The following is a 15802-nucleotide window of genomic DNA, read 5'->3' as shown; positions in this document are numbered from 1 at the left end:
CCCCCAAAAAAACTATCTATAGCCGTTTTTAATGGCATGTTTGCAAATTGCCTTCAGACATATGTAAAAGGTGATTCATTAAGTAACAACAACAGCAACTCAGTACTGTACTTGATGGCAATAGAACTCCAGGTTTTCCAATAGGGAATGGAGATGCTGGGGTTCGAACCTGGGGATATTTGTGCATGCCTGGTGTGTGCCCTACCATTGGGCTAAGCTCTTCCTATCTACCGGTAGATCAGGATTGTCTAGGCTGAGTGGCATGCAAAGCAGATGATCTAGTCTACAGTGAGCTATAGCCCTTCCTAAACCTTGGAGGCAATATTAGGCTGGAGTGCTGTTGATCTCTTTGCAGAACCTGCTGTCAATTTACATTCCTTTATCACAATCTACTCATCCATTTCAAACCTTACCTAGCAAAGAAAGGCACTCAAGACTCATGTTTTCCTAGCAGGCTTTTTAGTTGCTGATTGTCATTATGATTTTTCATAGGATCCTGGTGCTGCTGTCTTCTTGTTCCATTGATGCTGCTATTTATTTCTGTATTTTATTCATTTCTGTTGCATTACATGGAGTTGGTTAACCACTTTGAACGTCTCCTATAAAAAAGCGGCTTGCCGAAGCCACTGAAATAACAGTCTCCTTGTAAACTGTCCCCTCTCTAACAGCAAACTAGAGTGGCTGAGTGTGTCTAACAGTTTGTAAGCAAAACAAGGCCGCCCAAATTAAGGGGGTGGTAAATACAAAGGCAGAAGACTGGAAATTTAAACAAAAACGTGAGACTTCCTCCAAACAGCCTGACAAGTACTGTATTTCTGAACCTGCAGGTGTCAAACTGAGATCTATTAGTAGAGAAAATGAATGGGGCGGTTCCCTACCTCTGATGTAGGCCATGATGAGCCAAGTGGACCAATGGCCATAGAGAAAGGGCCTTAACCAAGAGGTAGAGCCTCTGCCTTGCATGCAGAAGATCCCAGGTTCAATCCCTGGCATCTTTAGGTAGGGCTGGGAGAGACTCCCTGCCTGAAACCCTGGAGAGCCACTGCCAGTCAGTGTGGACACTTCACAGCTAGAATGCAAGATCTGACGCAGTATTAGGCAGCCTGCTCTGTTCTTGTGATTTCGTAGTTTGACTGCAGCTGCAGAAAGACAGTTAAAGGGAAGATGTGAGCTTTGACTGTGGAAGTTTCCTTGATAGTTTCTTCCTTTATTTTTCTTTCCAAGATTCAATTAATTGGAGCCCCCAGAGCAGAGATTTCTCCCTCCTCGCACCGCCTTTCCTAGAAGGGTCACATGGAGTACAGCTGCCCAGGGGAGGAAGGGGCGGGGGGTGCCCACAATTGCCCCCCCCCTTGCAGGGGAAGCTGCTGCGGAGGAGCTGACAAGGCTGTCAGGGAGGCAAGCCCCCTCGGGATCTCCCCCACTCCCAATTTCCCTGCCTCTGTGCTCCTAATTGGCTAATTAGTGCTTGCTTTGTTTCGAGCTGGTGCTTTCGGATGGGAGGCTGGGGACTCTCAGGGAAAGAGACAGATTGTCACACTGCCCTCCCACACGTTTGCTCCGTCGCCTGGCCCTGCTGCACAGAGCGCAGCAGCCGAGGAGTGGAGGGCAAAGCACAGCAGGGCCCAAGCCTCTTCTGCACTCGCAGTAGAATAGTGTGGGGCAGTAGAGTGGTGGGACTGTAGAGTCCCGAGGGGATGGAACAAACTGCGCCGCTTCAGGGTTCCTGCCGGGGCCTAACGTTTCTGCACACTCCACTATGCTACTCAAAAGCTCCCCGCAAGTAGAAAGTTAGTGTGCCACGGACGTAGCTGGGTTGGATCCTATTTCCCTGAGGTGCTAGCTTTTTTTTACTTGCACTTTGGGTTTTCTGGGGGGCGGTGGAGGTGGGGAAGAGGCATTTCAAAACAGCAACCCCCACTTTCTGTGTGGAGCAGTATATATAGTTCACCCCATCAGCTCAAGAATTCCTCCAGCTCATTCCGCCCCACGTATAGACAGGGCTTCAGACAGCTATCCAAGGCACTGACTGAGGTGATAATTCTTCCTCAGGAAGAACTCTGAGGTGATAGGTTGTCTGAATGCTTTGACATGGTGTGGCACTAATGTGTCACAATGTAAACCCTTTGCACCTCCTGAACAGGGACAACTTATAAAATACTGCTCAGGAGTCTAGTCAGGCAAAACCACACACTAACTAAATTTGCCCACAGAACCCCCAATTTTTGTTTTTTTATTTTTTACAGTGGTACCTCGGGTTACATACGCTTCTGGTTACATATGCTTCAGTTTACAAACTCCGCTAACCCAGAAATAACGCTTCAGGTTAAGAACTTTGCTTCAGGATAAGAACAGAAATCATGCTCTGGCGGTGCAGCGGCAGACCCCATTAGCTAAAGTGGTGCTTCAGGTTAAGAACAGTTTCAGGTTAAGAACGGACCTCCAGAACGAATTAAGTACTTAACCAGCGGTACCAATGTATTTTGTTTTGACTATGGCAGACCAACACGGCTACCTACCTGTAACTGCAAACTGAAGTTTACCCCTCATAGAGCTACTCTTCCTGGCACCCTTAACAAACTACAGTTCCCAGGACCCTTTAAAGAAGCCATGTGTTTTAAATGTATGGTGCAAACACAGCAGCTGAACCTACCTCACAGGGTAGTTGTGAAGACAGAATGTTGAGGGAGAAGAACCTTTGTTTCACTGGATGAAAGCTGTAAATATAAGAATGACAGGCTTTGGAATAGAGAAGTAAAGGACTGCAGCCTTTGGCAGCCTTAGCTCATTAACCACAGTTTTCATCAATCAAACCTGTCTTTAGATCAAAATATTTAACAATCAACCAGTCTCATAGATACATTCATTCTCCGTTGCAACATTCCTTAAATAAACAGGGAAGTCAAACTGCACATTCGTTGGTGAAAAGCCTTCCATGACCTGTAGTCCGATTTTTTGTACTACAACTCCCATCAGGCCCTGTAAACACAGCCAATTGGCATAGGAACGGTAGTCCGAAAGGTCTGGCGATTGCTACGATAAGGAAGGCTCCACAACCCGATGCACGTTTTACCGGGGAGTCAGACCCACTAAACTGAGCGGGGCTTACTCCTGAACAGACACGTATCGGATTGCACTCCGATGTTGCGATCCTATGCACGCTTCCCAAGGGCAAGTCCCACAGGATTCCCATGGGGCGTAAAGCTGAGTAAATAATTGCAGCCTCACTACCAAAATAAGGAAGTTTATTTGCCACTTTATACAGATGTAATTGGTGAAAACCCTGTGATCAAAAGACTTCACGCACAACCTTATCCATTTCACTACTTTCTCTCCCCCCCCTTTTTTTTTTAGTAAATAAGACATATGCATCGCTTAATTAAACAAACCAACCCCCAGGCGGTTTATATAAAATCTAAAATATTCATAATAAAATGCCGACAAAACCAACACTTTCGAAACGAAACTCAGTGGGAATCTATCTTTCAGCAGGCACGTATCCGATTGCATTAAAAACGTAGATAGCCGTGTCGACCCGTTAGAAATATTAGATATCATCTGAATTATGGAAGCAATTCATTAAGGTGGTGGTACGTTTGCACTGCGAGGCTGTTTGATAGGGAAATGACTTAGTAGCGCCGCCGCGGAGAAGAATCTCCGTGGCTCAGCCAGGTCCGTCCGGTGGAGCCCCGATTCCAGCGGCCGTTTCAGACTGGCCTCCTCCGTGCGCGTCTCCGCTTCCTCTAACGGCCGGCCTGGCCTCCTCCTCCTCCTCGAGGGCCGCCAATGAGCGCCGGCGGGAGGAGAAGCGCGGCGGCCAATGGAGCTGGGGCAGGAAGCGAGCGCCAGGGCCGGGGAAGGGGGCGGCAGCCAGGCAGGGCGCACGGCGGCGGCGCGCCGGATCAAGTCCAAGCAGGGCGGGCACGGAGGGCCTGGCTCGGTGGCGGCGGAGGTGAGTCGGGGGTCGGGGAGCGGCGTCGGGAGCAGGAGGGGAAAGCAGCCGGCGCCCTCCGTGCGCGCTCGCGTTGGTGCCAGATGGACACCCAGGCTTAGGGTCCCCGGCCAGGTGTCTTCTAGTTCCGGGGTGCGCAGGGTGGGGGGACCTGAGTGTGCTTAAGCCCATGGAGGTTTTGTCCGCCGACGCTGGTAACCCCAGATCCCAGAGGGCGCTCCCATGGCATCGCTGTGGACCAATGGGGGAAAATAGTTGGGCCTTATGAGTTTGGCGAGGCTGGAGTCGGTGGGTTGTGTGTGAGTCTCGGAGGTGTGGTGTGTGCAGGGCCGGATTTAGGTTTGATGAGGCCCTAAGCTACTGAAGGTAATGGGGCCCTTTATATGTCCGGCTGTCCTTTATCAGCAACCAATTGTCACCGCTTTTGTGTTGAATGTATGCTATGTTGTAATTTATGGACCTAATAGGTATCTAAAGCTATTTGCATATAACAAAATATGTATGTTATCAAAGTAATTTAGGGAGCAGGCTAGCAGGTGGGGCCCATTACTTACATCATAAGAGCCTACACAACACAAAACACGGTTGCTGTATGTAGGTTTTATTTTAATTGCTATTTATCTTATATTTTGGAAATGTACATCCAGGTTTTTCCCCCCTTTAAATTTTTTTTTGGGTGCCCCCAAGAGAGTGGGACCCTGAGCTATAGCTTGTTTAGATTATATGTAAATCCGGCACTGGACGTGTGTGTAGGGGAGGTGGATTCAGATGGCGCTGAAACACTTTGGAAGTGAGCAAGAAGCTCCTCTGCTGACCTTGCCAAGTTCTTTCTCCTCCCCTGCAGGGACAATGTGCAGTTTTGAGGTTCCCCTCCTCCCCACTTCCCACCCAGAAGTCCTGGTGTGGATGAGATTGGACTGGAAACTCCTCACTCTTGTGGCTAAGAAGCCTGGCCACTTTAATCTGGCAACCCTGAGAGATCGTTGGATTGAAGAATGATTTTAACTGTAGCTGCTTTTTTAATAGAATATTTTAACTGTTCTAGAATGCCCTTTGCCTTGTTTTTGTATTGCATGCCTCCCTTGGGGAGGAAGGGCAAGATATAAATTCAATAAATAATATCAGAAGTGCATTTAAAGTGCTGTGATGCCACTTTTTATATAAAAAGTTATGGCTTCACCCAAAGAATTCTGGGAATTGCAAGGAGTTGTTAGGAGATCTCAACACCCCCCCCCCCAATTCCCCCCACATAGCTGCAATTCTTAGAGTTCCCTTTGAAGAGGGATTGACTGTTAAACCGCTCTGGTCTTCTGGCAACTCTTAGCACTCTTAACAAACTACAGCTCCCATGATTCATTGCAGGGAGCCGCGACTTTTTAAAAGCAGGGGTCAGCAAACTTTTTCAGCATGGGGCCGGTCCACTGTCCCTCAGACCTTGTGGGGGGCCTGACTATATTTTGAAAAAAAAATATGAACGAATTCCTATGCCCCACAAATAACCCAGAGATGCATTTTAAATGAAAGCACACATTCTACTCATGTAAAAACACCAAGCAGGCCCCACAAATAACCCAGAGATGCATTTAAATAAAAGGATACATTCTACTCATGTAAAAACATGCTGGTTCCCAGACTGTCCGCAGGCCAGAATTAGAAGGCCATTGGGCTGCATCCGGCCCCCAGGCCTTAGTTTGGGGACCCCTGGTTTAAAGTGTATCATAGTGCTTTAAATGTATAGTGTGAATGTGGCCCCAGACTTATTCGGAAGGAAAGGCCTTCTATCGAAACAGTGAGCCTTTACTCAACTTAAGGGGAAGAACCCTGATAAGCCTTAGTAGGACAGAGTTCGCTAACATAATGTAAACTTGTGGAAATCAGTTCTACTGCCTCCATCTTCTCTCTACTGTGTCCCACAAAACTGTAGAGTGCTTAAATTTTTAGTGGTAAATATTTTACTCCTAAACAGTAAATCTCTCTGGTTAAGTAGGCATGTTGCTGCCGCCTTCTAGAGGAATCCTAAACTGACAGAGTTGAGAACCAGTGTAAGCCACCAAAAGATCTAACTAAGTAAATTTGTACATGTGTGTGTTTGATCAATACTTAAGGATTAACATATCTGAATGTGTGAACAGCCTTCTTGAGAAGAGGTGGGGTTGGCCAGGGGCCAGCCAGATGCTTCAGACCAGTCCACAAGGAGGGCAGGAAAATGCATTGAACAGCTTCTGTAGGTTTGTGTATTACGAGTTATGCTGGAGATGGTAATTCTGCTCTAGATAAATAAATTCATTTTGATTTCCAGCTCTCTGCAAACTGTGAGGCCAGGGTGGGTGACAGCACTTCAAACAGCGATCCAGTAAAAACAACAAAAGAGACTTGTCACATCTTAAAGGCTTAATTGTATTATCAGTCTCAATTATCTGAGTGCCAGATACTGATACAGGCAAATGGCACCATCCACGTGCAAGATGGAGGGAATAGGCTGTCTTTGTGGGACCCAAAAGTTTTCAGAAGAATAAAAAATAGAGGGAAAGAACCATGGGAACCCCCCCCCCCAAGTATCCTAGTGAGGGCTGAGCATGCTCAGTGGGCATGGAATGCTGGCTGACCATTTAGGGTGGAAAGCTGTAAAGGAGCGGGGATAGAATATCCTGGAAGAAGGTGTAGCTCTCCACAGTGCAACCTTTTGTTGCAGGTTCATTTGTAGAGTTCATTTTTTTCAAGAGCAATCAGGCTGTCCTTGTTTGTACTACTCCTCTGGAATCCAGCTCTGACCATAAAAATACCCATTGATCTATGAGAATGACTGCTCAGCCTCTGCTATTAAAAGCCAGCACCAAACATAACAAGTTTCCCACCGGCAGACGCCTGAGAACTCGTCCGGCAAGCACCCGAATGCTTCGACAGCAGAAGAAACAAACAAATAAAAACCTTCCGTGAGCACCAAAAGTGAGTAAGAACTGAGCAGAAATTAAAACTGGCCACGGGAGGGGAGAAAAGTCGAAGGATTGCTTTGTACAATGGGAAAGAAAGTTGCTAAGCAGGAACCCCGTGTGGTCCCTTTATTTTAAAGGGGTTTTTTTTCCTTAAGAAAGAGACGTGAATCATTAAGAAAGCGCTGAGACAGTGTATTAGAGAAGATAACGCTAGAAAATGGACTTTAACCCCCGAGCTTTCTAAGATAGAACGGCGACAAGAGGAGAGAAAGAAGGGGCGCTTAAATTAATAAGACTGTAAGACTATAAGATTTACATTCTGTGTTGCAGAAGAGAAGAAATTAAGACTGATTGAAATAAAGAAAGTAAGATGGAGACTTACTAGTAGCTGAATCATCCATTGGCAAGCACTTCCTCCTTCTTCAAGGAAGTAGAAGCTGAAGTGCAAGAGGCAAGGAAAGGGATAACAAAACGAAAGCAGAGAGACAGGCTGACTAAGAGAAATATTATAAAGGACACAGTGACACCTAGTGGGCTGTAAGAAAATTGCACCCCAAATATAGAAAGTAGACTGATGTGTGTTTAAAAATAAAAAAGGGGACTCCCTCTAGAGGAATAACAGGGCCTTGTTGACTAAATAAATAAATAGAATCAGTAAATAAGAACGATTTGCTGGAAAAAGATAAAGACTATAAGATGGCAACTAAAAAGACAACAACCACTTCAAGTACAACAACTAATGATACAAGAAGGAAATCAATCCTAGTGGAAAATGAAGCATTGAGTGATCTTAAAGAATTAATAATAGAAATGAACAAGACTTTAAGTGAAAAGCTGGATTCAGTGGAATCCAAAATAGAACAAAATTCCAAAACGATCCAGGAAATGACGGGACAGATAAAAGACCTGTATGGCAAAAATAAAGGCCTAGAAAAAGCAATTAAAGAAGTGAATGTCAAGGTTGATAAACACGAAGATTCAATTAAGAAAATAAGTTTGGAACAGAAAGAAATGAAACGAATGCAAGGAAAGGAAGAAGAGGAAAGACAAAATATTATAAGACAACAAGAAGAGTTGGCAGATCAACTTGCCATGATCGAAATGAAGCAGAAAATCTTGACCTTGCGCTTGAAAGGCGTCCCAGAATTGGAGAATGAACAGATAGAGGAAAAAATAATCAAAGAATTGGCAAGTTGGCTATCGGTCAAAGAAGATGATCTCTTGTTGGACATAGATAAGATCTACAGAATGAAAACGTCGAGAGCAAGAAATGTTAGGAAACCAGGAGATTGTATGATCTTTCTGAACTCAATGCTACTTAGAGATAAGATTTTACAGAGGAAAAAACAGGCAGATTTGATAATTGAAGGAAGGACAATTGCCATCTTTAAAATAATCCCAAAAAGACTGATACTAAAGAGACAGAACTATAAGACCTTAACTGAGGCCCTGAAGAAGAGAGGAATATGGTTTACATGGGAGTTCCCAGAGGGACTTTCATTTATATTCAAAGAAAAGAAGAAAACAATAAGAACGGCGGAAGAAGCAGAGAAATTCAGCAAGAGATTCAAGAAAGAACTAGGTATAGGAGAAGAAGATCAAAAAGAAGTTGAGAATTAAAACGCTGAATAAAATTACCGAAAATAAGACTATTTTTATTGTAAGATATTGTTTAATCCTGAAAATAAGATCATTTATTGTAAGATATTGTTTAATCCTGAAAATAAGATCATTTTTCACCTTTTGCAAGAAGTTTCATGTAAATTGTACTGCATAGGTAATAGACCACAGATATCAAGACGTATCTTAATTGAAAGATTTTAAATTCAGTTTATAAAGTGATGAATCTTAATATTGTTTCATGGAATGTGAATGGGCTAAATGACAAAATTAAAAGAAATAAGATTGCACATATATTAAAAAAAGACGCATGGGACATTATATGCCTCCAGGAAACCCATGTTTCGCAGAAACATAATAGAATATTATGTAATAAAAAATTAGGAAATGAGTTTTTTTCAGCAGATAAGAAGAAAAAAAGAGGGGTGGTGATATACGTTAAGCATAATATTAAAGCGGAAAAGATATTCCAAGATAAGGAAGGCAGAGTAATAGGTGTTCGAGTGAATTCAGTAAAAGGCAATGTGATTGTGATAAATATTTACGCACCAAACGGTTGTAAAAAAGAATTCTTTAAAAAACTAGAGAAACAAATAGGAGAATTTGTGAAGGAAGAGGAAATTATCTTAGTAGGAGATTTTAATGGAGTCGCTTTACCAGAATTAGATAGATCAAACAAAAATAAGGGGAAAAAAGGAAGATTGCCAGAATCTTTCTTTAATTTAGTGGAAAATTATGATTTAAAAGATAGCTGGAGGATAAGGAATCCCAAAGAAAGAAAATACACACACTATTCAGAGGTTTGGAATTCGGCGTCAAGAATTGATAGTATGTGGATATCATCTAATTTACTCCCAAAAATAATAAAATGTGAGATATTGGAAAAATCATTAACAGATCATAATCCCATTATGGTAAGAATAAAAGAGAAATACAGGAAATTTAATTTCAATAGATGGCGACTAGATGAGAGTATTCTAAATGATGAAACCTTTATAATAAAACTGAAGGAATTGTTGAAAGAGTTCTTTGAAAGGAATACATCAGAGGAAATAGAGTTGACAACAACGTGGGATGCAAGTAAAGCATTTATCCGAGGTTTGTATATTCAGCAAAAAAGTCTGGTTAAAAAAGAAAGGGAAAAAAATATGGAAAGAATTAAGAAAGAAATAGAAGAGAAAGAAAAGGAATGGAGGGAAAATCCGGAAAATAAAAACCTGGCAACACAGATAAAAATTTTACAAAAGGAACTATCCATACTGGTGGGATTAGAAATAGAGAAAAAAATTAAATGGACAAAACAAAAATATTTTGAATCTGGGGAAAAAATTGGGAAATTATTGGCATGGCAATTAAGAAAAAAACAAAACCAAAAAATAATTTCAAGTATTAAAGAAGGAGATAAAAATTGGACCAGCCCAGAGGATATTCAAAAATGCTTAGTTAATTATTATAAGAAATTGTATAAAGGAGAAGAGATAAGTGATAAGAAATTAGAAAAGTATTTCACAAATCGGAAACTTTTACAAATTAGCGAAGAAGAAAAAGAATTCTTAAGCAGTGTAATATCAAAAAAAGAGATTTATTTGGCTATAGCAAAGCTAAAACCAGGGAAATCACCAGGTATGGATGGTCTCTCAAATCGACACTATAAAGTATTTAAAGAAGAATTGGTAGAGATATATCACAAGTTAGTGAATAAAATTTTAGAAGAAGGAGCTTTCCCAAAATCCTGGCAAGATGCATTTATCACATTAATTCCAAAAGGAGAAGGAGAGAACATACAAGTGGGAAATTTTAGACCAATTTCCCTCCTAAATGTAGATTATAAGATCTTTGCTGAAATATTAGCCAATAGATTAAAAAGAGTATTAAACAGAATAATTGGACAAGATCAACAAGGATTTCTCCCAAAGAGGAAAATGTCTAATAATATGAGAATATTTTTAAATCTGGTTGAATACTTAGATTGGTTTCCAAGCAAAAAAGTGGCATTTATATTCCTCGATGCCGAGAAGGCATTTGATAATTTGACATGGAAGTTCATGAAAAAAACATTAGAAAAAAGTGGTATAGAGGGAAAATTTTTAAAAGGAATAAATGCTATATACAACAAACAAACAGCGAATTTAATTATAAATGGGGAAGTAACAGAAAAATTTGAAATAACAAAAGGCACTCGTCAGGGGTGTCCATTGTCACCCCTATTATTCTTGCTATCCATAGAATGTCTACTTAAAGATGTTAAAGAAGATGAAAATATAAAAGGAATAAAAATAGGAGGAAACAAATACAAAATTAAGGCCTTCGCTGATGATATTATAATTATGTTAGAAGACCCAATAGATTCAATAAATTACTTGAAACATAGATTACAGATTTACGGGGAAATAGCGGGATTTAAAATTAATGTGAAAAAAACCAAAATAATTACAAAAAATATAAGGAAAAAAGAAGTAGAAGAATTACAAGCATTGGCGAATTGGGAGATAGTAAATAAAGTGAAATATCTAGGTATAGAAGTAACGGCTAATAATATAAATTTATTTGAAAATAACTATTCAAAGACTTGGAAGGAAATTAAAAAAGAGCTGGAGAGATGGGAAAATCTAAATTTATCCTTTTCGGGCAAAATAGCAGCAATTAAGATGTCAGTATTACCGAAGTTTTTGTTCTTGTTCCAAATGTTGCCAATCGTGGGGAAAAAAGAAGTATTTGCTTTATGGAGAAAAAGTTTAAGTAAATTTATTTGGGGAGGGAAAAAAGAAAGAATCTTATATAAAATTTTAACAGATACGAAAGAAAGGGGGGGATGGGGAGTCCCGGACCTCAGATTGTACTATGCAGCAGCATGTCTGTGCTGGATAAAGGACTGGTGTTTATTGGAAAACAAAGAACTGTTGGAACTAGAAGGATTCAGGAATATTACAGGGTGGCATTCATATTTGTTACAGGAAAAAAAGGGAAGTAATAAAGAATTTACTGATCACATAATTAAAAAATCCCTATACAAAATTTGGATAGAATTTAAAGATTTGATTGAACCAAAAATACCATGGTGGGCATCGCCGTTAGAGATGACAGCAATGAATAATAAAATTAAGGAAGAAAAATGGTTGACCTATCAAGACTTGTTAGTGAAAGAAAATGACCAATGGGTTTTGAAACCGTATCAACAAATTAAACATCAATGTGCAAGTTGGTTACATTACTATCAGATACAGAATATATTTAAAAAACACAAGGAAATAGGATTTGTAGAAAAAAAATCAAAATTACAAGAATTTCTATTAGAAAATTCGAATAAACCACTATCAAAAATATATAAATTTTTACTTGAATGGGAATTAAAGGATGAAGAAGTAAAATGTGTAATGACGAAATGGGCACAAGATCTAGGGAGACCCATATATAGGGATCAATGGGATAAATTATGGAAAAATAATATGAAATTTACAGCATGTTCTGGAATTAAAGAGAACATGATGAAACTGGTATATAGATGGCACTTTACCCCAGAGAAGTTGGCAAAAATATATGGATCAAATTCGGGTAAGTGCTGGAAATGTCAAAATGAAATAGGTACGTATTTCCACTGTTGGTGGAAATGTCCAAAGATTTATGAATTTTGGAATAATATATATGAAAATTTGAAAAAAATGTTGAAAATTACATTTGGGAAAAAACCTGAAATATTTCTATTAAGTATGACCCCCGAGAATATTCCTGAAGACAGAAAAAACATCCTTCTGTACGCATGTGCCGCAGCTAGGATACTTATAGCTAAAACCTGGAAAGGAGAAAAAATACCAACAGTCCAAGAATGGCAAATTAAGCTAATAGAATATATGAATTTAGCACGGATGACAGCGGCAATAAGAGATATACAAAAACAGAAAACAAAAGCAGAATGGAAATATGTGGAAGAATATTTTAAAAAAGAAGGTTTGAAAACGGAACTAATGATTTGCTTAGATTAAGTTACGCACATGGGAGATTTAAATTATATATATATATATATATATTGTTGTTGTTTTTTGTTCATTTGTAAGAATGAGAGTAACTAAACTATCAGTTAGAGTAAGGAAATGAGTATTATACTAAGAAAACCGTTGTAGAAACAATATGAAGTCATATTTTAAAGTTGATGTATAATTTGAAAGAGATTATTGTAAATTTATGTTTATTATTTGTGTGATGAAAGATTTAATGTTTTGTTTTGTTCTTTTTTTAAAGAAACACAAATTTAATAAAGACTTATTTTAATTATAAAAAAATAAAAAAATAAATAAAAGCCAGCACCAGAAGCACCACCAAAAAGTATTAGTAGAGATTGCTTAAGCTCTGATTCCTTTTACTTCTCATAGGACAGGACCTGGATAAGAATGCTTAACTCACATGCTCTCCTTTCATGTCTGCAGGACCCGCAGGAGTCATGTGGCCGGTCCTGTGGGCAACAGTGCGGGCCTACGCCCCTTACGTCACCTTCCCTGTGGCTTTTGTGGTCGGGGCGGTGGGCTACCACCTCGAGTGGTTCATTCGTGGCCAGCCACCCCCTCAGCCACCTGAGGATGAGAAGAGCATCTCGGAGAGGCGCGAAGACCGCAAGCTTCAGGAGAGTGCAGGAAAGGACCTCACCCAGGTGGTCAGCCTCAAGGACAAGCTGGAATTTGCTCCCAAAGCTGTGCTCAACCGGAACCATCCTGAGAAGAACTAGCAGAGCTGTCCTGTTTGACGGGTGGGGATTTTGATTGATTCTATGCAGTCTTGATTGTTGGTTTCCTGGTTTTGTCATTTTTGAGCCCACCAAACCCAGCCAATGACTTCTCCGCCGATCTCACCAGCTTAATCCTGCTTTTGCTTCCATTGGAGGATTGCTAAAGCCACTGAGATTCATTGGAGGTGGAGGGCAGACATTGTGACTCTGCACTACTTGCCTTTGGCAGCAGAATGACCAATTCTCCTTGGAGGTTATCGGTCAAGAGATGGAACTACCCCTGCAGTCTTTGGCAAGGGTTCAGCCAGGACAAGGCAGGACCCCCTTTCTCTTGCCATATGCCGGCAAAGGCAGGATTTCACTTTAAAAGAGCACCTCTGAAATATGGTACCACCACCCCTCAATTAGGGGAGATCCCTTGCTTTGGTGGCCTTGGAGGCCACTACCACCTTGCCCCAATTCTTGGTGTAGGATGAGTGACCTTAAAGATTGTTCAAGACTTCTGGGTGCTAGAGGAGCAGAAACTGCCACATGAGGTGGCAACTGAGCTTCTCCACACTGCTGCTACTTGGGCAAAGATACATCTCCTTCCGAGCAATTTCCATGTGCAGGATTTGGGGAGGTGTGTCTGTGTGTGTGTCTGCTGACTTCTTGGACATGGGCCTGCTGTTGAAACTGAAAAATAATAAAAAAAATAGTTCGAAAAATATCAGGACTTTTCATTTCCTGTAGGTAGGTGGGGTTGATTTTTTAAAATATATATATTGTAGGTCCAGTGAGCTAAATCTGCAGCTTGCAAACTTGTGATGTGGGGAAAGCAGGAGCAGGGGTTTCCTTAGAAGGTGATCGTTGGTTTCCCGTCACAAAAAAGGAAGAGAAAATTAAGGTAGAGGAAAGACAGGGAACCTGTAGCCCTGACCATTGGCTGTGTTGGTTAAGGTTGATGGGAGCTGCAGTCCCACTACATCTGCAGGGTCAGAGTCAAAGTAAAAAGAGAGAGCAATGTAGGCGTATGTGGGAGCGGTGGGAAGAGAACAAGGGAAGAGGGGAGTGTGGAGCTGGGGAATCTGTGGCTCTTCAGGTCACTCCCAGCCAACATAGCTTGTAAAATGTGGAGGGCTACAGGCTCCATCCCTGGAGTGGAACAAGGCAACTGTTATCCAACTGGGCTTTAGAGACTGGTCTGTTGCTCAAACAACTCTTGTTTTATTTAATTTTAAAATCCCTTTACTTCAGTGAAGCTTGTTTCCACATTGCCGTGCGAAGGGCCATAGCCTCAATATTTTATGTTCTGCATTCATAAGTTAGAATGCACATGAAGCTTGCAACATTGATTGTGTTCTAATTAGTTTGTGGAAGAGTGGAGTTCTAAGGGCTGTTTATTATTATTAATTAATTAAATTAATTAATTAATTAACAAATGTGATTTAATTATATGTTAAGAACACAAGGAGAGCCTTGCTGGATCAGGCCAGTGGCCTAACTAAGGCAGCATGTTCTCCAGATGCCCCTAGCCTAGGAAGCCAACAAGCAACAATGCTTTCTCCTCCTTTGGTTTCCAGCAACTGGTATTCAGAAGCATTCTGTCTCCAGTAGACGTTGATAGCCTCATCTTCCACAAGTGTTCCCAGTCCTCTTTTAAAGCCATCTAAGTTGGTGGCCATTGCTGCTGCTTGTACAAGTGAATTCCAACTATGTGACGCCTTATGAAGAATGACTTTCTTTAGCCTAAACAAAATAAAATAAAAAAATTCCTTCCAGTAGCACCTTAGAGACCAACTAAGTTTGTTCTTGGTATGAGCTTTCTTGTGCATGCACACTTCTTCAGATACACGAAAGCTCATACCAAGAACAAACTTAGTTGGTCTCTAAGGTGCTACTGGAAGGAATTTTTTATTTTATTTTGTTTTGACTATGGCAGACCAACACGGGCTACCTACCTGTAACTGGAACTTTCTTTAGCCTGCTCTTCTTCCTTCCTAGAATGCTCAGAGCAAGTTGCAAGGAGCTCTCGGTGATCTCTTGTAGTGGTTTCTGGTTAGCACAGGGTTAACAGTCCACAGGAAGTACATTCTGACACTGGATGCTCCACCCACGTATAGGATGTTCCTTTCTGTATGTATTATTACCCTTGGATTTAGCAGCATGGAAAGAAGCACAACATGGAGTGCTCTCCCGGCTGAATGTTTGTTTCTTATGCTTTTACAATAAAATTCAGTGTTTGCTGAGGTCCACACAATTTAGCTACAGCCCTGCTGGCCCACACATTATATTAATATATTATATTAATCTGTAATCAGAATTGAATGGATATTTACAAGCCTGGTTCTCGGGTTGGCACTTGCAAATAAACTGTACTTTGGGAAACCCACAAAAAACTTTTCCAGCTGTTTAGGAGTGTGAAACTTTTATCCAGTCCCAAGGGCCACATTTCATTCCAGACAACCTTCCAAGGCCCACATGCAAAAGTGGGTAGCTTTGGCCAGCAGCAAGAGCAGCACCTGTTAATTTACACGAACATCTGGCTTGAGAGCAGTACATGTGAAAAGGATCTAGGAGTCTTGGTAGACCACAAACTTG

At 41.1% G+C, this 15802-nt stretch overlaps 1 protein-coding gene across 1 annotated transcript; it reads left to right on the top strand.

Annotated features, from left to right (window-relative positions):
- Positions 1-3886: 3886 nt before the first annotated feature.
- On the top strand, positions 3887-13929 carry SMIM12 (small integral membrane protein 12). The gene is made up of 2 exons (XM_033157676.1): positions 3887-3952; positions 12927-13929. Exon 2 carries the CDS (start codon positions 12941-12943, stop codon positions 13220-13222), a length of 282 nt encoding a protein of 93 aa, XP_033013567.1. The 5' UTR covers positions 3887-3952; positions 12927-12940; the 3' UTR covers positions 13223-13929.
- Positions 13930-15802: the final 1873 nt, after the last annotated feature.

The sequence above is a fragment of the Lacerta agilis genome, chromosome 8 (genome assembly GCF_009819535.1).
Source record: "Lacerta agilis isolate rLacAgi1 chromosome 8, rLacAgi1.pri, whole genome shotgun sequence".
Lineage (NCBI taxonomy): Eukaryota > Metazoa > Chordata > Lepidosauria > Squamata > Lacertidae > Lacerta > Lacerta agilis.
Note: the sequence above shows the minus strand (reverse complement) of the source record. Positions and strands in the feature narration are given on the sequence as shown.

What these genes read in the sequence shown, in the direction of transcription:
- SMIM12 (XM_033157676.1), top strand. Translation starts at nt 12,941, where the DNA reads ATGTGGCCGGTCCTGTGGGCAACAGTGCGGGCCTACGCCCCTTACGTC.